The sequence below is a fragment of the Hyla sarda genome, chromosome 4 (assembly GCF_029499605.1).
Source record: "Hyla sarda isolate aHylSar1 chromosome 4, aHylSar1.hap1, whole genome shotgun sequence".
NCBI classification, from domain to species: domain Eukaryota; kingdom Metazoa; phylum Chordata; class Amphibia; order Anura; family Hylidae; genus Hyla; species Hyla sarda.
Window position 1 is genome coordinate 24,178,084 of NC_079192.1, and position 21,965 is coordinate 24,200,048.

The 21,965-nt window shown below is 45.0% G+C and overlaps 1 protein-coding gene across 3 annotated transcripts in view; it reads right to left on the minus strand.

The window, feature by feature from the left end:
• LOC130366765 (diacylglycerol O-acyltransferase 2-like) overlaps nt 1-21,965 on the minus strand; it is a 44,973-nt gene that overhangs the window by 13,037 nt on the left and 9,971 nt on the right. Inside the window, exons 3-7 of one of the 3 annotated variants that reach the window (XM_056569100.1) lie at nt 19,860-19,955; nt 14,516-14,623; nt 8,685-8,755; nt 6,915-7,119; nt 1,782-1,956 (exon numbers count right to left, since the gene is read on the minus strand). In XM_056569100.1, coding sequence (XP_056425075.1) covers nt 1,782-1,956; nt 6,915-7,119; nt 8,685-8,755; nt 14,516-14,623; nt 19,860-19,932 — 632 coding nt within the window. In that variant the 5' untranslated portion in view covers nt 19,933-19,955. Of the gene's footprint in view, nt 1-1,781; nt 1,957-6,914; nt 7,120-8,684; nt 8,756-14,515; nt 14,624-17,790; nt 17,921-18,987; nt 19,026-19,859; nt 19,956-21,965 lie in introns of those variants that run through there. The other 2 variants (XM_056569102.1, XM_056569101.1) reach the window with 2 other exon arrangements.

Below are 21,965 nucleotides of genomic sequence, written 5' to 3' on the forward strand. Positions count from 1 at the left end.
CCTACAAAAAATCAAAATAAACAAATCTCCAGGTCCAGATGGCATTCACCCCCGTGTTATAAAGGAATTAAGTAATGTAATAGACAGACCCCTATTTTTTATATTCAGGGACTCTATAGTGACAGGGACTGTTCCCTAGGACTGGCGCATGGCAAATGTGGTGGCAATATTTAAAAAGGGGACAAAAGGTGACCCCGGGAATTATAGACCTGTTAGTTTAACCTCGGTTGTATACAAATTGTTTGAGGGTTTTCTAAGAGATGCTATTTTGGAGTATCTTGATAAAAATAAATGTATGACTCCATATCAGCATGGATTTATGAGGGATCGGTCCTGTCAAACTAACCTGATCAGCTTTTATGAGGAGGTGAGCTCCAGACTGGACCAGGGGGAATCGCTGGATGTCGTATATCTGGATTTTTCCAAAGCATTTGATACGGTTCCACATAAAAGGTTGGTGCATAAAATGAGAAGGATTGGGCTGGGGGAAAATGTGTGTAAGTGGGTAAGTAACTGGCTCAGTGATAGGAAACAGAGGGTGGTTATTAATGGTACTTATTCTGATTGGGTGACTGTTACTAGTGGGGACCACAGGGGTCAGTCTTGGGTCCTGTCCTTGTAGAGGGGTTGAATAGTAAAGTAGTAATCTTTGCAGATGATACTAAACTCTGTAAAGTGGTCAACACAATAGAGGACAGTGCACTGTGTATAGTAGATAACACAATAGACGACAGTGCACTGTTACAAATGGATCTGGATAGGTTGGGGGTTTGGGTTGAGAAGTGGCAGATGAGGTTCAACACTGCTAAATGTAAAGTAATGCACATGGGGAGGAAAAATCCGGGCTGGGATTATGTATTAAATGGGAGAACACTTGAGACGACTGACGTGGAAAAGGACTTAGGAGTCTTAGTTAACAGTAAATTTAGCTGTAGTGACCAGTGTCGGGCAGCTGCTGCCAAGGCTAATAAAATCATGGGGGGCATCAATAGGGGCATAGATGCCCACGACAAGGAAATAATTCTACCGCTGTACAAATTACTAGTCAGACCACACATAGAATACTGTGTACAGTACTGGTCAGACCACACATAGAATACTGTGTACAGTACTGGTCAGACCACACATAGAATACTGTGTACAGTACTGGGCACCAGTGTACAAGAAAGATATAGTGGAGCTGGAGAGGGTTCAAAGACGGGCAACCAGAGTAATACGGGGAATGGGAGGACTACAGTACCCAGAAAGATTATCAGAATTGGGGTTATTTAGTTTAGAAAAAAGAAGGCTTAGGGGAGACCTAATAACTATGTATAAATATATCAGGGGACTGTACAGAGATCTCTCCATGATCTATTTATACCCAGGACTGTATCTATAACAAGGGGCATCCTCTACGTCTAGAGGAAAGAAGGTTTCTACACCAGCACAGACTGGGGTTCTTTACTGTAAGAGCAGTGAGACTGTGGAATTCTCTCCCTGAGGAGGTGGACCTTGGGGAACTCTGTAATAGAGTTCAAAACGGGTCTGGATGCATTTTTGGAGAGTAATAACATTGCTGGTTATGTATACTAGATTTATAGGGACAGAAGGTTGATCCAGGGATTTATTCTGATGCCATATTTGGAGTCGGGAAGGAATTTTTGCCTCTTGTATCAGGGTTTTTTGCCTTCCTCTGGATCAACTCAGTAGGGACTCATTAGGGTTATAGGTTGAACTTGATGGACTTGATGGTCTTTTTTCAACCTTATAAACTGTATTACTATGTTACTATGTCTTACCCGTTTTCCAAGGCGAGTCTTACAAAGCCCCTTCTGTTGCTCAGTGTTATTGTATGTTCCCCTGGACTGCTCTGTAAGGACTCAGCCGCTCCTCCGACTATAATAAAGACGGCATTGCCAGTACCGCAGCAGGTCAGGAGGTACTTCAGGCTGTCTTTACTCACAGGAGCCATTCCTAGGGAAGAGGATGATGATGATGATGATAAGGAGGAGATCAAGATGGAGTTAAGAAGAAACCAAGTTATTTTAGAATTTGTACTATTAATGCATTACATAGACCATATAAAAAAAAAAAAAAAAAAAAAAAAAAAAAATATATATATATATATATATATATACACAGTACAGACCAAACGTTTGGACACACCTTCTCATTCAGAGTTTTCCTTGTTTTCACGACTATGAAAATTGTAGATTCACACTGAAGGCATCAAAACTATGAATTAACACGTGTCATTATATACATAACAAAAAAGTGTGAAACAACTGAAAATCTGTCATATTCTAGGTTCTTCCTTTTGCTTTGATTACTGCTTTGCACACTCTTGGCATTCTCTTGTTGAGATTCAAGAGGTAGTCACCTGAAATGATTTTCACTTCACAGGTGTGCTGGTGTGGAGGAGGAGGTGTGATGGTGTGGAGGAGGAGGTGTGATGGTGTGGAGGAGGAGGTGTGATGGTGTGGAGGAGGAGGTGTGATGGTGTGGAGGAGGAGGTGTGATGGTGGGGGGGAGGAGGTGTGATGGTGTGGAGGAGGAGGTGTGATGGTGTGGAGGAGGAGGTGTGCTGGTGTGGAGGAGGAGGTGTGATGGTGTGGAGGAGGAGGTGTGATGGTGTGGAGGAGGAGGTGTGATGGTGTGGAGGAGGAGGTGTGATGGTGGGGGGGGAGGAGGTGTGCTGGTGTGCAGGAGGTGGTGTGATGGTGTGGGGGAGGAGGTGTGATGGTGTGGAGGAGGAGGTGTGCTGGTGTGGAGGAGGAGGTGTGATGGTGTGGAGGAGGAGGTGCGATGGTGTGGAGTAGGAGGTGCGATGGTGTGGTGGAGGAGGTGTGATGGTGTGGGGGTGGAGGTGTGATGGTGTGGAGGAGGAGGTGTGATGGTGTGGAGGAGGAGGTGTGATGGTGTGGTGGAGGAGGTGTGATGGTGTGGGGGTGGAGGTGTGATGGTGTGGAGGAGGAGGTGTGATGGTGTGGTGGAGGAGGTGTGATGGTGTGGTGGAGGAGGTGTGATGGTGTGGGGGTGGAGGTGTGATGGTGTGGAGGAGGAGGTGTGATGGTGTGGTGGAGGAGGTGTGATGGTGTGGTGGAGGAGGTGTGATGGTGTGGGGGTGGAGGTGTGCTGGTGTGGAGGAGGAGGTGTGATGGTGTGGGGGTGGAGGTGTGATGGTGTGGGGGTGGAGGTGTGATGGTGTGGAGGAGGAGGTGTGATGGTGTGGGGGAGGAGGTGTGATGGTGTGGAGGAGGAGGTGTGATGGTGTGGGGGAGGAGGTGTGATGGTGTGGAGGAGGAGGTGTGATGGTGTGGGGGAGGAGGTGTGATGGTGTGGAGGAGGAGGTGTGATGGTGTGGAGGAGGAGGTGTGATGGGGGGGGGTGCCTTGCTGGTGACACTGTTGTGGATTTATTCTGAAGGCATACTGAACCAGCATGGCTACAACAGCATCTTGCAGCGGCTGCTATTCCATCCGGTTTGCGTTTAGTTGGACCATCATTTATTTTTCCACAGGACAATGACCCCAAACACCTCCAGGCTGTGTAAGGACTATTTGACCAAGAAGGAGAGTGATGGGGTGCTGCGCCAGATGACCTGGCCTCCATAGTCACCGGACCTGAACCCAATAGAGATGGTTTGGGGTGAGCTGGACCGCAGAGTGAAGGCAAAAAGGGCCAACAAGTGCTAAGCATCATGGGAACTCCTTCAAGACTGTTGGAAGACCATTTCAGGTGACTACAGCTCATCAAGAGAATGCCAAGAGTGTGCAAAGCAGTAATCAAAGCAAAAGGAAAAACCCAGAATATGACAGATTTTCAGTTGTTTCACACTTTTTTGTTATGTATATAATTCCACGTGTGGTAATTCATAGTTTTGATGCCTTCAATGTGAATCTACAATTATCATAGTCATGAAAATAATGAAAACTCTGAATGAGAAGGTGTATCCAAACTTTTGGTCTGTACTGTATATATATATAATTTATTTTATATATCATAAATGGTGTCCCGCTACAGAACACACCTGTCTACCTGCCCTGTCAGGTGGATGTCACTTTGCAGTGTCTACTCCGGACCACAGCTCAGGTTACTTGTATTGTGATTTACAATGTATTTCAATTCAATGTCATATACTCAATGTCGGGGTATTTTGTTACTAGCATGAAAGAGTTAATTTTGTCTGTGCAGAAGAATGCACAGAGAACCACATGAGCACTTTGGCCCATCAGGGCCTCCTGTCCTGCACCACCCAGGTCTATCTAGACAGGGAGGAGTTAGTTAGTCTAAGTCCAGTCAGAGGAAGGTGAAGCATCTCTGTTCTATACCTGCCCCATACCTCTAATGGGGACAGGATCCATGTCTACTTCTTTATCTACCAGTTCCTGAGAGACTGACCGCTCACATACGGATTCCCACCAAACAGGTCATTTTTACGTCCAGTCAAGTTCAAACAAGTCCAGCACCGAATGGAAAACATGACAGAAAGCCTCAGGCAACTCCGGTCCAGATGGGTTCATCCTGGTGGTAAGCCCTAACCCTGGAACCCTGAATGTAGAAAGCTTAGGCCGGTGGCAGCCATCTCTTCTGTCTCTAAGTCTATGGGGTTTTTTTTTTTTCCATTTTTACCTGTTGTCAGTTTCTTTTTACCCTTTTTTTTTTTTACTTTGGTTTTTATGGACGTGGGCCAAATGTATCATTTTGGTGCATGTCCTTTAATAACTTTGGTGCATACCATATTGTTCCTTTGGTATGTGTGTTTTCCATGTCATAATATTGTTGGCAAATGATAAATGACTGACCACTGCAAAAAATCATACACAGAACCATCAAAATCCTAGCAAGTTTACAAAATGACAGTGGAGAGAATGCGTCAAACTTTGGCGCAAGAAGACACTGCGCCAAAATAATGCGCCAAACATACGCAATAAAAGACACATTAATCCTTTGATAAATACCCCCCTATATCTTCTCAACTGTCTTCAATCAAGTCTAAACAAGTCAGTCAAGGTCACCTAAGTCAAGTCAATAAGTCAGTCAGTCAGTCTCTCCAATTTGAGTTCAGACAAGTCTCAGCTAAGTCTAAGTCACAAGTTAAAGGGGTAGTCCAGTGGTGAAAAACTTATCCCCTATCCTAAAGATGGGGTATAAGTTTGAGATCGCGGGGGGTCCGACCGCTGGGGCCCCCTGCGATCTCTCTGTACGGGGCCCCGGCTCTCCGGCCAGATAGCGGGTGTCGACCTCTGCACGAAGCGGCGGCCGACACGCTCCCTCAATACATCTCTATGGCAGAGCCGGAGATTGCCGAAGGCAGCGCTTCGGTTCCGCCATAGAGTTGTATTGAGGGGGCGTGTCGGCCGCCGCTTCGTGCGGAGGTCGACACGCCCCCTTCCCGCGGGGTGTCGGGGCCCCGTACAGGAGATCGCAGGGGGCCCCAGCGGTCGGACCCCCCGCGATCTGCAACTTATCCCCCATCCTTAGGATAGGGGATAAGTTGTTCACCACTGGGTCACCACTGGACTACTCCTTTAATCTGCAAGGACTACAAATCCCATAGTGCCCAAAAGCAAGTGTGGTTCTTTGTTGCATTCTTCAGGGAAAATTGCACTAAGTGAACTGTTCCTGTCTGGATAACGTTGCAAATTCCTGAAGTAAAGTTAAAGTGGTTTCACTAACCTGGCTTTTGAGGTATTTCTTGCCAGACGCCTGGCACACGCAACCGCTTATCCTTGGTAGTGTAGTGGTTAAAGGGGTACTCCGCTGCTTAGTGTTTGGAACAAACTGTTCCGAACGCTGGAGCCGGCGCTGGGAGCTCGTGACGTTGTAGCCCCGCCCCCTCATGATGTCACAACCCCGCCCCCTCAATGCAAGTCTATGGGAGGGGGCGTGATGGCTGTCACGCCCCCTCCCATAAACTTGCATTGAGGGGGCAGGGTGTGACGTCATGAGGGGGCAGAGCTATGACGTCACGAGCTACTGGCGCCGGCTCCAGCGTTCGGAACAGTTTGTTCCAAACGCAAAGCAGCGGAGTACCCCTTTAAACACTCCTGGCGTCACAAAGTCTAATCTCAGTCACAACACCCCATCAGTACACAACAAGCCATTAACCTCAGCTCACCACATATATACAGTATATATATATACTACAGTGGGAATATGTTACTTCTGCCTAGAATAGAGTACAAATACACTATACCACATTACACTATACCACTGCACCCCTGGTGGTCATATGCAGTACTTCACTATGTAGTTTCATTGTAGTTTCATACAATAAACAAGAATGAACTGAAAGCTATGCGAGGACCAAATTACAATGTTAAAGGGGTTATCCAGGAAAAATCTTTTTTATATATATCAACTAGCTCCAGAAATTTAAACAGATTTGTAAATTACTTCAATTAAAAAATCTTATTCCTTTCAGTACTTTTTAGCTGCTGAAGTTGAGTTGTTCTTTTCTGTCTAAGTGCTCTCTGATGATACGTGTCTCAGGAACAGTCCAGAGTAGAAGCAAATCCCCATAGCAAACCTCTTCTACTCTGTGCAGTTCCCGAGACAAGCAGAGATGTCAGCAGAGAGCACTGTTGCAAGACAGAAAAGAACAACTCAGCTTCAGCAGCTCATAATTATTGGAAGGATTAAGATTTTTTAATAGAAGTAATTTACAAATCTGTTTAACTTTCTGGAGCCAGTTGATATATAAAAAAAAGTATTTTTTTCCTGGAATACCCCTTTAAATGCTACAAATCAGACTGCAAAGACCCGCTATATTGCCTTCTATTAAAGGAGTAGTGTAGAAAATAAAAGTTCTCCAGTTCCGTTGTAATACCAGGCACAGCTCATGGACAGGAGTGGCGCTGTGATGAAAGAGAGCGGTTATGATTTTTCTGCACCTTTTTAAAACCTTTTTAAGAATTGTTGTCACCTACCTGCAGACATGATATATTCACGGTATATAGGCAACCTAAAGACCCCTGCAAGGACTGCAAGATATGGACGGACCCCTGGATATTTTTCGGAGAAACCAGTGGCCTCAGTAGAAAAGTTACAGAAGGCTGATGCCGGAATGATGCCATGGGGGTGACACCCAAGCACATAGTTCCTGTCAGGACTGAGCGAAGCCGACTGAATGAGCTGTTGGGGGTTCAACAAAAGTGTTAAAAAGGCATAAATAACTTAATAAGGTAAAAATAATAAACTATTACCTAATCACCAGGGGTATAGTCAGGCCTAACTTGTGTCCTAGGTGTCAGATGGGGTGACAACAAATCACTCTGCCTCGGCCCAGGTATTTAAAGGAGCAGTCCAGTGGTGAACTACTTATCCCCTATCCTAAGGAAGGGGGCGTGTTGACCACCGCACGAAGCGGCGGCCGACACGCCCCCTCAATACAACTCTATGGCAGAGCCGGAGCGCTGCTTTCGGCAATCTCCGGCCCTGCCATAGCGCTGTATTGAGGGGGAGTGTCGGCCGCCGCTTCGTGCGCGGGTCGACACCCGCTATCTGGCCGGGGAGCCTGGCCCACGTACAGAGAGATCGCAGGGGGGGCCCAGTGGTCGGACCCCCCGCAATCTCAAACTTATCCCCTATCCTTAGGATAGGGGATACGTTTTTCACCACTGGACTACCCCTTTAACTAAGGCAGCAAATTTGAAAACCTATTTTTTCCTGTCGAATTAATGAACATAAATTGTTAAATAAAGTTATTTCACTGCTTTTCTGTGGTCTTCCATGCCTTCCTTCTGCTTCCGGTGTAAACGGTATGCTCAGTTGTGTTCATTACCCCACTTACTGTCTAATGTACATCCTGAAATTGACTTTTTGCTCCTCCAGCACACTCTAGCTGGGAATTCAACCAGCTCTATCTCCCTCCCACTATGTGGGAGTTACCTGTCTGCGTAGCTGGTGGGGTTATAGTCAAAAAGGAGGGAGATAGAGTTGTCTGAGTTCCCGGCTAGAGTGTACAACAGGAACATAAAATCTTTTACTAGCTGTAAACTAAATAAGAAGTGGAGCATTGCCCAACTTCCTGTCTAATGTAGATCCTGTAATGGACTTTCCGCTCCTCTTGCACACTCTAGCTGGGAATTCAACTAGCTCTATCTCCCTCCCACTATGAATGTGTTACCCTCCTGTGTAGTGGGTGGAGTTTTATTCAAGAAGGTGTAGTGGGAGGGAGATAGAGTTACTGGCTACATTGTACAACAGAAACAGGAAGTCTGTTAAAGAATTTGCGCTAAACAGGAAGTGGGCAATAAAGACAATAGAGTAGATAAGTAACGCATTAAAGACCACAAAAAGAATGAAAATATAATTATTTACCAATATATGTTCATTTGTTAGACAGATGAATAGGTTTTATCATCAGAAAAAATCCTCTGCAATCTTTGCCAGGTTAATGGAAAGTTATATTGGATTAGATTAGGCATCAACCACATTATATAATGTAGATTGTAAACTCTGCAGGCAGGATACTCTCTCCTGAATCAATCTGTCATTCCTTAAAGGGGTATTCCGATGGAAAGCAAATGTTCTCAAGTCAACTGGTGCCAGAAATTTAAACCGATTTGTAAATTACTGCTATATAAAAATCTTAATCCTTCCAGTACTTATCAGCTGCTGTATGCTCCAGATGGTGTTGGTAGGTTAATGATGATGATGGTGTTGGTAGGTTAATGATGGTGGTGTTGCTAGGTTACCTTTATGGGGAAGTAATCTCTGAAGTGTTTCCAGACTGTCCATCTCCTCACCCATTCTACTCTACGACCACCTGTCCGAAAAGACCATTAGATTCAAAACATACATCATAATGCAAAAATGTGCCAAATGTTACCATCATGATTGATAGGAATGTTACTTCTAGTTATCTTTAGGTCAGAAGATATCATTGGAATGTTTGATCTGAGACCCACATATTCCCAGGACAAATGAGCCAAGATGTGTATGCCGAATATACCAGGGGTTGTTCTTCTAAGTTTTAGGACTCTTTAGCTAGTACCTTAAAGGGGTACTCCGGTGAAAAACATTATTATTATTTTTTTAATCAACTGGTGCCAGAACGTTAAACAGATTTGTAAATTACTTCTATTTAAAAATCTTAATCCTTCCAGTACTTATCAGCTGCTGTATGCTCCAGAGAAGGTTCTTTTCTTTTTAAATTTCTTTTCTGTCTGATCACAGGAGTAAATCCTCATAGCAAACCTATCCTGCTCTGGACAGTTCCTGAGACAGACAGAGGTGTCAGCAGAGAGCACTGTGGTCAGACAGAAAGGAAATTCAAAAAGAAAATAACTTCCTGTGGAGCATACAGCAACTGATAAGTACTGGAAGGATTAAGATTTTTATATAGAAGTAATTTACAAATCTGTTTAACTTTCTGGAACCAGTTGATTTAAAAAAATTAAAAAAAAAGTGTTTCCACCGGAATATCCCTTTAAGGGTTCTGTGCTTTGCTGTGTGGTCTGGGTATTGGGAAGACCAAGCAAGTGGGTCTAGTGGGCCGAGACTCAAATACAGTAATGGAACCACCCCTTATGGAAGTGATTTTGGAGCCAATCACTTGTCACTAGGGTCTTTTTATTGTGAGATGAATCTCAAATAACCCAATAGTGAACCTTCAAGTGGCTTCAAATACACAAATGGAAGCAAGGACCCCAGGTTCTTTTCTTTTGGTGGTACATCATGGAAGCCAAGTCCAAAGATGCAGATCACATGCACCAGTGGCTTCCTATGTTGTATAGTGCTACAGAGTGCCCCATGGGATTAGTTGTGGTCCATGACTAGTGGGTTCCTTTTAGACAACAACCTTAGGGCCCAACCATATCATGTTTTGCCCACATACTTCTGAAATATGCTGATACACACCAAGGCTTCATTCTTTCGGGCCCACTGAGTTAAATGGACCCAACATAGTCTTTTAGGGACTTGGTTTGATCCATTTCCTGAACGGAAATGTTTTTTTTTTTTTTTTTTTTTTTTGCAGGACTTAAAAACATGGTCTGCTACACTTTTAAGGTCCTATACAGACCCACTTTACATTTGGGAAATGGTCCTATGTTAATCAGTATTGGACTTTGTTCAGTCCATTAAAAGGGTACTCCGCCCCTAGACATCTTATCCCCTATCCAAAGGATAGGGGATAAGATGTCTGATCATGGGGGGGCCGCCGCTGATCTCATCTGCGGCACCCCAGACATTAGGTGCATGGAGCGAACTTCGCTTCTTGCTGTATGACTGGCAATGCAGGGCGGAGGCTTGTAATGTCATGGTCCCGCCCAGCTCGTGACATCACAATCAAGCACCCTCAATGCAAGTCTATGGGAGGGGGGCATCCCTTTGCATGGTATCGGGGACTCGTTTAATGACCCCGATACCATGTCCGATACCTGCTGCTGCCCCGTTCTCCCATCCTCCCGTCTGCATCATAGTGTTCCATGGAGGACGTCACTCCACCTCCTTCCCTGCGCCCAGCGTAACACTACGGAGGAAGCAGAGTGACGTATATGTCACATGCTCCTCCATAGGACGCCATGATGAGGACGGGAGGACGGGAGAACGGGGCAGTGGAGCGGCAGCACCCGACAGAGGACAGCCGCAGGCGAGCTGTCTGTAAGGAGGGGGGCTGCTACTAATGTCTACAGGGAGGCCTGCTGGTGTCTAAACAGGGGGACCTGCTGTCTACGGGGGGGGGGGGGACTCGCTGCTGCAGACTAAACGGGGGGCCCTGCTGCTGTCTAAATGGGGGGCCCTGCTGCTGTCTAAACGGGGGGCCCTGCTGCTGTCTAAAGGTGGGGCCTGCTGCTGTTTAAATGGGGGCCCACTGTCTAAAGTGGGGCTGCGGGCTACAGGGGGGCTGTTACTAATGTCTACAAGGGGGGGGGCTGCAGTCTATAGGGGGGCTGTGGTCTACAGGGGGGCTGCTACTAATGTCTACAAGGGGGGCCTGCAGTCTATAGGGGGGCTGCATTCTATAGGGGAGCTGCTGTCTACAGGGGGGCTGCTACTAATGACTGCCGGGGGGATGCTGCTAATGTCTGCAAGGGGATACTCCCTACTATTATAGGCAATCTTACAGCAGAGTCACCTGCACTAACTTCTATGTAGATAGTGCAGGTGCCGGTTTCTACTGCTGCTCATCATGTGTACATCGGTCATCGGTTTCGCCGCCAAGGCAAATTCCCTGTTCTGTCCAATGGAAAAGAGAGAAATCTTGGCTCATACTACAGCAGCCGCCTTCATTGTACACAACAAGGACCCACATATCATAAGGTGAGCAGCGCCAGAGACCGCGTCACCCTGGTGTCAGATTCCCTTTAAACTTTAAGTACTCGTACTTGGTATCGGCGAGTACTATAATTAAAGTATCGGTACTCTTATTTGGTCTTAAAAAAATGGTATCGGGACATCCCTACTTTCCTGGTCAAAATTTTTAATTGTTTAGCCCCTTTCTCGCCGCCCGATCACATCCGCGGTATATTACTGTTCGTTTCATCATGATGCTGGAGTGAGTCCCCTCCCATCCGCCTTCTGACCTGGCAATCCACCAATCCGCATTCCGCAATGCTGATTACGTCATGACACAACGTAACCCTTCCCTGCATTCCCCCGCCCGCTGCTGCAGGAAAGTGAGCATGAGCAGAGTATAAGAGAGAAAAAGGTAAGCAGAACAGAGAAAAGGGGAGAAGAGCAGAGGAAAGGGGAAGGTTGAGCAAAGAAAGGGGATATTAGAGTAGCAGATAAGAGGAAGGTGAACAAATAAAATGGGAAGAAGAGACAACAAAATGGGACAGAGCAGAAAAAAGGAGAAGAGGAGCAGAGAAGGAGAGCAAAGGGTAATGGAGCAGAAGGAGAGCAAAGAAAAGGGATATTAGAGCAGAAGATAAGAGGAAGGAGAGCAGCAGGAGAGCAAATACAATGGGAAGAAGAGACAACAAAATGGGATGGAGAGCAGAACAAATTGGAAGAGGAGCAGAGGAAGGATAGCAAAGGGAATGGGAGCAGAAGAGCAAAAAAAGGGGAATGAGAGCAGAGAAAAGGGAAGGGGAGCAAAAAAAAGGGGAAGAGGAGCAAAGAAAAGGGGAAGGAGAGCAAAGAAAAGGGGAATAAGAGCAGAGAAAAGGGGAATAAGAGCAGATAAAAGAGGAATAAGAGCAGAGAAAAGAGGAATAAGAGCAGAGAAAAGGGGAAGGAGGCCAAAGAAAAGGGAAGGAGAGCAAAGAAAAGTGGAATAAGAGCAGAGAAAAGGGAAGGAAAGCAAAGAAAAGGGGAAGGAGAGCAAAGTAAAGGGGAATAAGAGCAGAGAAAAGGGAAGGAGAGCAAAGAAAAGAGGAATAAGAACAGAGAAAAGGGAAGGAGAGCAAAGAAAAGAGGAATAAGAGCAGAGAAAAGGGAAGGAGAGCAAAGAAAAGGGGAAGGAGAGCAAAGAAAAGGGGAAGGAGAGGAAAGAAAAGGGAAGGAGAGCAGAGAAAAGAGGAATAAGAGCAGAGAAAAGGGAAGGAGAGCAAAGAAAAGGGGAAGGAGAGCAAAGAAAAGGGGAAGGAGAGCAAAGAAAAGGGGAAGGAGAGCAAAGAAAAGGGAAGGAGAGCAAAGAAAAGGGGAAGGAGAGCAAAGAAAAGGGAAGGAGAGCAAAGAAAAGGGAAGGAGAGCAAAGAAAAGGTGAAGGAGAGCAGAGAAAGGGGAAGGAGAGCAGAGAAAAGGGAAGGAGAGCAAAGAAAAGGAGAAGGAGAGCAAAGAAAAGGGGAATAAGAGCAGAGAAAAGGGAAGGAGAGCAAAGAAAAGGGGAAGGAGAGCAAAGAAAAGGGAAGGAGAGCAAAGAAAAGGGGAAGGAGAGCAAAGAAAAGGGAAGGAGAGCAAAGAAAAGGGGAAGGAGAGCAGAGAAAAGGGAAGGAGAGCAGAGAAAAGGGGAAGGAGAGCAAAGAAAGGGGAAGGAGAGCAAAGAAAAGGGGAAGGAGAGCAGAGAAAAGGGAAGGAGAACAGAGAAAAGGGGAAGGAGAGCAAAGAAAAGGGAAGGAGAGCAAAGAAAAGGGGAAGGAGAGCAGAGAAAAGGGAAGGAGAGCAGAGAAAAGGGGAAGGAGAGCAAAGAAAAGGGGGAGGAGAGCAAAGAAAAGGGGAAGGAGAGCAAAGAAAAGGGGAAGGAGAGCAAAGAAAAGGGGAAGGAGAGCAGAGAAAAGGGAAGGAGAGCAATAAAAAGTTGACTCCTTGACTGACATCGGAATTGAAGTTTTAAGCCAATCCAATGCTTTCCTATGGGAAAGTACTGTGATTGACTGAGATCATCAATAAGATTATGTCAGCCAATTTGGCGCATTCAGCGCTGGCGAACTTGTGCAACTCTAGAATTAAGGTACCTTTTTTTCAAAATTTAAAGGGGATGTGAGGTGCTAAATAGTTAACCATTATAGGGTCAGGAATTCTGACACTGATTCTAGAGTGTTCTTTGAATACCCTGTTGACAACTTTATTTCAGTTTTAGGAGACACCAACAAGAATAACTGAGTAGTCAGACACATTCTTTTTCCCATCTATACCCAATGTTTGTGTATAGATATTTTGAAGAAAAATGTAATTAGAAAAATAAGATTTCAAGAGCTGTGAATAGCGAGGTTATGATATATATTAAAGTTTGCCTTAAAATATGCAATTTATACAGTTAATTTTAATATCGCCTGCTTACTTTTCCTTTTTCTTCTTTTTATCGCGCTTGGGGGGGCCTCAGATTTATTTTCACCTAAGGCCTCAAAAAGTCTAGAACCGCCTCTGTACATAGGCATACCCCAAGGCATTTTCATGTTTTCCCATTCTTATACTGTTATAAATTCTCTAGGAATTTTATTATTAAAGGGGTACTCCACTGGAGCCAGAAAGTTAAACAGATTTGTAAATTTCTTCAATTTAAAAATCTTAATCCTTCCAGTACTTTGCAGGGTCTGGAAAAAAGGTTCCCGGGATATTCGGCGCCAACCGTGGATGGAATGAAGATTCGGTGAGTCTCAGTAAATTTAGAAAATGTTCTTTATTGCCGTATCAGACGCGTTTCGAGGTCTTGCACCTCTTTATCAATGATTATGGCATACATCTTAATCCTTCCAGTACTTATCAGCTGCTGTATGCTCCACAGGAAGTTATTTTCCTTTTGAATTTCTTTTCTGTCTGACCACAGTGCTCTCTGCTGACACCTCTGTCCATTTTAGGAACTGTCCAGAGTAGCAGAAAATCCCCATAGCAAACCTATTCTGCTCCGGACAGTAACTAAAATGGACAGAGGTGTCAGCAGAGAGCACTGTGGTCAGACAGAAAGGAAATTCAAAAAGAAAAGAACTTCCTCTGGAGTATACAGCAGCTGATAAATACTGGAAGGATTAAGATTTTTAAATAGAAGTAATTTACAAATCTGTTTAACTTTCTGGCACCAGTTGATTAAAAAAGAAAATTTCCACCGGAGTACCACTTTAAATGAGGTCTGTGGATGGCATTGGATTTGGGGGGAAAATGGTCTTATAAAAAACAGGTTGTTAAAATAATAAGACAGTACCTTTCACGGGAGTATCCCAGTCGATTATCATCCAAGTGAAGTACACCACAGGGATGATCCATAAGGAGGTGAACAGCAAGTACAGGAGGAGGATGGCGAAAAATGTTCCTGAGAGGAGACATATTGGGTTTGTTATACAGCGAAACCTCTTTGAATAGACTACCAAAAACTGCATTAAAACTGTCTTCTATGGGGATGATCTCCTCGACGATAATGACCACTATGGTGGATTAAAAATTGCTGACATTACATCTGATCTAGACAAGGGGGTGGTCTTCTCAAAGAGATGGTCTTTTGGAGAGATTTGACTGTACTACAGCAGCATAAAAGCTTAAAGGGTACCTCTCATCAAAAAAACTTTTGATATATTATAGATTAATGTATGCAGAATAACTTTACAATTGCATGTTATGAAAAAATATGCTTCTTTCTATTTAATTTTCCCCTTTGAAGAAATGACCACTAGGGGTCTCCCTACCAGTCCTGGCAGCAAGCATTTCAGACTCATGCTGGAGTCCTAAACACTACAAGCTGCCAGTCTGCTTTGTTCCCAAAGGAGAACACTCAGAGCTGCCAGCCTGCTTTGTTCACAGCCTGTTTGGCTGTGAACAAAGCAGGCTGGCAGCTCTGAGTGTTTAGGACTCCAGCATGAGTCAGAAATGCTTCCTGCCCGGACTGATCGGGAAAAATACAATAGAAAGAAGCATATTTTTCATTAACATGCTATTGGAAAGTTATTCAACATTCATTAATCTAAAATATATCAAAAGTTTATTTGACGAGAGGTACCCTTTAAAAATACATATAACAACCATAAGCCAATAAGATCACGGGAACCAGCCCAGCAGCAGTGGAGGAGTGTGCTGACTATGAAGGGGGCAGTGACCTGTCTGCAGATGTGGTTGTGTGTCTGGGGTGTGTGGGCACATTGGGGCAGTGCCCTATTGGGAAGAGTGGAAGGGACACAGTGAGAGTAGGGCTGGGTTCACTCCACGTTTTTGAAATACTGTTTCCGTATCAGTTTTTTTTAAATGAAAAACGGATTCCTCAAAACCGGACTAAACTGTATTAGAACGTGTGTACAAATTTTAACCCGTATATGGTTTGAAAAGTGATGTCTGGTTGCATCCGGTTTTGAAGAAAAAAACGTATACGTTTTTAACTTTTCACTCCATTACGAATAAAGTTTCACTTGTTTGATTGAAATTCAAAGAAATAAACTGTGCAAAGTCAAAACCCGTATGGTAAAAACCGGATGGAACCGTACGCACATACGGTTCTGTACGGTTCCCATTGTTAAAAAAAAAACGTATACGGTTTCAATACGGTTTTTCACCCGGACCAAAAAGCGTGACTGGGTTCACACAACGTTTTTGCACTACAGTTCCCGTATCAGGTTTTTTATGAAAAACGGAATCGTCAAAACCGGACCAAACTGTATCAAAGTATGTGTACAAATTTGAGCTGAAAACTGTATACGGTTTAAAAAATGATATCCGTTTGCATGCGTTTTTTAAGAAAAAAAACTTATACGTTTTTAACTTTTCTCTCCATTCTGAATAAAGTTTCACTTGTTTGATTGAAATTCCAAAAACTGTGCAAAGTCAAAAACCGTATGGTGAAAACCGGATGGAACCGTTCGCACATACAGTTCTGTACGGTTCCCATTGACTCCCTTGTAAAAAAAAAAATGTAAACGTTTCAATACGGTTTTTCACCCGGACCAAAAACCGTGGTAGGCTACGGTTTTGGGTACGGGAAAAACAACTGACAAAACCGTACAGGATGCAAAACGGACACAACCGGATGCATCTTTTGGCGTACGGTTTTCAATGGAGAGTCAATGCATACGGTTTTCAATACGGTTACATACGGTTTTCAATGGAGAGTCAATGCATATGGTTTTCAATACGGTTTTGTACGGTTTCCAAATTGAAAACATATACGGGAACTGTATTGCAAAAACGTGGTGTGGACCCAGCCGTAGGCTTCGGTTTTGGGTACGGGAGAAAAACGGACAAAACCGTACAAGACGCAAAACCGATGCATTGTTTGGCATACGGTTTTCTATAGAGAGTCAATGCATACGGTTTTCTATAGAGAGTCAATGCATACGGTTTTCTATAGAGAGTCAATGCATACGGTTTTCTATAGAGAGTCAATGCATACGGTTTTCTATAGAGAGTCAATGCATACGGTTTTCTATAGAGAGTCAATGCATACGGTTTTCTATAGAGAGTCAATGCATACGGTTTTCAATACGGTTCCGTACGGTTTTCAAATTGAACAGGTATACAGGAACTGTACTGCAAAAACGTGGTGTGAATGCAGCCTAAGATGGTGGAGAAGCAAAGCTCTTGTTGGTACAGAGTATGTTAGATGAATGAATGTCTATTTAGATGACAAGAAGACTAGAGAACCAGCGGAACCTTCTGGAGCCTGTATGCTTGTTGAGGCCAACCAGAACATGTACTACAGAGGGTACACACTATGGGGGAGATTTATCAAAACCTGTCTAAGGCTGAGTTCACACCACGTTTTTGCAATACAGTTCCCGTATACGGTTTGAGCGTCAAAACCGTATGGAACCGTATTGCAAACCGTACTGATTGACTTTGTATTGCAAACCGTATGTTAACCGTATCATGCGGTTGCATACGTTTTGTATCCGTTGCGGTTAAAAGGGTTTAATTTCCCGTACTTCAAACCGTAGTCTACTACGGTTTGAAGTCCGTTTGAAAAACCGTATTTAAACCGTATCCGTTTTTTATATAATAGTGGTCTATGAGAACCGTACTCAACCGGATACACTTACGGTTACATCCGGTTTTCACAATACGGTTTACGAATCTGCACATGCGCAGTTGGTTCCGAAAGTTCCACCAGCTTCTAGAATCTTCTAACTGGGATTGTTTTTAGTGTAAAACCGTATACAACTGTATATCCGTTTTTAACCACAATACGGTTTTTAACCGGAATCCGGCATATACGGTTGTATACGGTTTTTAGCGATACGTTTCCTTCAAAAAAAACGGGACACGGGAACTGGATTGCAAAAACGTGGTGTGAACCCAGCCTAAAGGAAAAGTTGCCCAGTTGCCCATAGCAACCAATCAGATCACTACTTTCATTTTTGAAAAGGCCTCTTGAAAATGAAAGAAGCGATCTGATTGGTTGCTATGGGCAGCTCAGCAACTTATCCTCTGGACAGGTTTTGGTAAATCTCCCCCTATGTACTTTAGGGAGGTACTCTTAAAAAAAAAATAATTTCTAACCATTGCCATTCAACTCATGAGCCTTGGACACCGATTATGAGGTGACCCAAAGGTCCATTCGTCATTGTTTACTGTATTGACTAAGAATAGGAAAGTTCTTCAGAATTGTGTTGCTCCCCCAAAATAGTCGAGCTGTGCATACTGTATATGTTCTTCAGAAATGTGTTGCAACGTTTCAGTTACTGAAGACCCTTCCTCACAGGTAGAGATGAGCGAACTTACAGTAAATTCGATTCGTCACGAACTTCTCGACTCGGCAGTTGATGACTTATCCTGCGTAAATTAGTTCAGCTTTCAGGTGCTCCGGTGGGCTGGAAAAGGTGGGTACATTCCTAGGAAAGAGTCTCCTAGGACTGTATCCACCTTTTCCAGCCCATCGGAGCACCGGAAAGCTGAACTAATTTATGCAGGAAAAGTCATCAACTGCCGAGCCGAGAAGTTTGTGACGAATCGAATTTACTGTAAGTTCGCTCATCTCTACTCACAGGGGCTAAAGAACAATGTTGTAACGCAATTCCTAAAGGGGTACTCCCGCCCTAGACTCCTTATCCCCTATCCAAAGTATAGGGGATAAGATGTCTGATCGCGATCTCTGCTGCGGCACCCCAGACATCCCGCGCACGGAGCGAATTTCGCTCCGTGCCGGATGACTGGCGATGCGGGGCGGGGGCTCGTGACGTCAAAGTCACGCCCCGCCCGCTCGTGACATCACGGCCGTGACCCCTCAATGCAAGTCTATGGGAGGGGGCGTGGCGAATGCCACGCCCCCTCCCATAGACTGGCATTGAGGGGGCGTGGCCGTGACATTACGAGCAGGGCGCGACCGTGACGTCACGAGCCTCCAGTGCTGCACCGGACGCTCTAAACGAACGCTGGGTGCAGCAGGGAAGTCGCCGGGATCCTCAGGGGCGGGACTCCCATGTTCAGACATCCAAAGGATAGGGGATAAGATGTCTAGGGGTGGAGTACCCCTTTAGGAACATATATGCACAGCCTGACTATTTTGGGGTATGAACAATAAAATTTAAAAAAATCACGTCTGATGTGCAATTTTAATATTTTCATTGGAAAAAGTTTGGGTGGTAGTGAGGCGAACCGCAAAACAAAAAAACAAATGTCTGAAGGAGTGGTTCCAATATCACATGATCATTCTTAGCCAATACAGTGAAAGACGGCAAATGGACCATATGAAGTCACCTCAAGTGGTCACAGGTATCTAAGGCTCTTGCGCTCCAAGGGGGAGATTTCCCAAAACCAAAAAGAGGAAAAGTTGCTGAGTTGCCCATAGCAACCAATCAGATCGCTCCTTTCATTTTGCAGAGGCCTTGTAAAAAATGAAAGAAGCGATCTGATTGGTTGCTATGGGCAACTGGGCAACTTTTCCTCTGCACAGGAACTGGACTGGCCAAGGTTGGAAGTGGTCTTCGTACACTCATGTCTCCAAAACTCATTTAACATGGTTCCACAGCCCCCCGACCTGAGGAAGGGTCTTCAGTAACTGAAACACTGCACATTTAAAGGGGCACTCCGGTGGTGCCAGAAAATATAACAGATTTGTAAATTACTTTTATATAAAAGTCTTAATCCTTCCAGTACTTGTCCGCTGCTTTGTACTACACACTTCAGTCTGACCACAGTGCTCTCTGCTGACACCTCTGTCCGTTTCAGGAACTGTCCAGAGCAGGATAGGTTTGCTATGGGGATTTGCTCCTACACTGGACAGTTCCTACAACAGACAGAGGTGTCAGCAGAGTGGTCAGGCAGAAAATAAAGAAAAAAGAAAAAAAGAACTTCCTGTGGAGCATACAGCAGCTGATAAGTACTGGAAGGATTAAGATTTTTAAATAGAAGTAATTTACAAATCTGTTTAACTTTCTGACAAAAAAATATTCACTGGAGTACCCCTTAAAGCCCATCTTAACTATTTTGGGATCAGGACAATTCTTGGGGAAATACATGCGCAGCTTGAATATTTTGGGATATAAACAATAAAAACTAACTTTGCATTGGTGTGCCAACTCCATATTTCCTTTAGGTAACATTCTAGAACTTACTTTCCTTTCACTTACCCATTAGGAGAAATGTGAGAACCCATTGGAAAACGCTGATGGCCAGGACATGTCTCTTCATGAAGTCCTCCATCCTGGACCTTGTCTTCGTGTCATCTACCCATAGAAGAACCAATCATGTCATCGTGTGTCCTGACAATCAGTCAGTCATCTATCTCCTAAATGATGGTCTCAATCATCCTTATCCCTAAAGACTGGAGACCTCCACCCACATATCATACACTGCTCAAAAAACATAAAGGTAACACTTACACAACACAATGTAACTCCAAGTCACTGACACGTCTGTGAGATCCCACTGTCCACTCAGGAAGAACACTGATTGACAATCAATTTCACATGGAACAGACAACAGGTGGAAATTATAGGCAATTAGCAAGACACCCCCCCCCCTCAATAAAGGAGTGGTTCTGCAGGTGGTGACCACAGACACTTCTCAGTTCCTATGCTTTCTGGCTGATGTTTTGGTCACTTTTGAATGCTGGCGGTGCTTTCACTTTAGTTGTAGCATGAGACGGAGTCTACAACCCATACAGGTGGCTCAGGTAGTGCAGCTCATCCAGGATGGCACATCAATGCGAGCTGTGACAAAAAGGTTTGCTGTGTCTGTCAGCGTAGTGTCCAGAGCATGGAGGCGCTACCAGGAGACAGGCCAGTACATCAGGAGACATGGAGGAGGCTGTAGGAGGGCAACAACCCAGCAGCAGGACCGCTACCTCCGCCTTTGTGCAAGGAGGAGCAGGAGGAGCACTGCCAGAGCCCTGCAAAATGACCTCCAGCAGGCAACAAATGTGCATGTGTCCACTCAAATGGTCAGAAACAGACTCCATGAGGGTGGCATGAGGGCTCAACAACCACAGGTGGGGGTTGTGCTTACAGCTGAACACCGTGCAGGACATTTGGCATTTGCCAGAGAACACCAAGATTGGCTAATTCGCCGCTGGCACCCTGTGCTCTTCACAGATGAAAGCAGGTTCACACTGAGAACATGTGACAGAGTCTGGAGACGCTGTGGAGAACGTTCTGCTGCCTGCAAAATCCTCCAACATGACCGGTTTGGCGGTGGGTCAGTAATGGCGTGGGGTGGCACTTCTTTGGGGGGCCGCACAGCCCTCCATGTGCTTTGCAGAGGTAGCCTGACTGCCATTAGGTAACGAGATGAGATCCTCAGACCCCTTGTGAGACCATATGCTGGTGCGGTTGGCCCTGGGTTCCTCCAAATACAAGACAATGCTAGACCTCATGTGGCTGGAGTGTGTCAGCAGTTCCTGCAGGAGGAAGGCATTGATGCTATGGACTGGCCGCCCGTTCCCCAGACCTGAATTGGATTGAGCACATCTGGGACGTCATGTCTCGCTCCATCCACCACAGACTGTCCAGGAGTTGGCGGATGCTTTAGTCCAGGTCTGGGAGGACATCCCTCAGGAGACCATCCGCCACCTCATCAGGATCATGCCCAGGTGTTGTAGGGAGGTCATACGGGCACGTGGAGGCCACACACACTACTGAGCCTCATTGGGACTTGTGTTAAGGACATTACATAAAGTTGGATCGGCCTGTAGTGGGGTTTTCCACTATAATTTTGAGTGACTCCATATCCAGACCTCCAGGGGTTCATACATTTAATTTCCATTGATAATTTTTGTGGGATTTTGTTGTCAGCGCAGTCAACTATGTAAAGACGAAAGTATTTCATACGATTAGTTCATTCAGATCTAGGATTTGTTATCTTAGTGTTCCCTTTATTTTTTTGAGCAGTGTACATTGTTTTGCATTTGAAACCCATCTTTGGCTACCGTAGACTGGTGTCCTGTCTAGTCTTGGGAAGTTTTTCCTACAGACAACCATATACATGTTTTTGGGGTTAAGACAATTTGGGGTTGCATGTCTTCTTTTAAAGGGGTACTTAGATATCTTATCCCCTATCCAAAGGCCGCTGGGGACCCCCGTGATCTTCCACGCCGCACTCCGTTAAAATCAGTCCCCGGAGCGTGTTCGCTCCGGGTCTGATTACTGACGATCATGGGGCCGGAGCATTGTGATGTCACGGCTCCGCCCCCGTGTCTCACAGCTGTCACGCTCCCTCCCATAGACTTGCATTGAGGG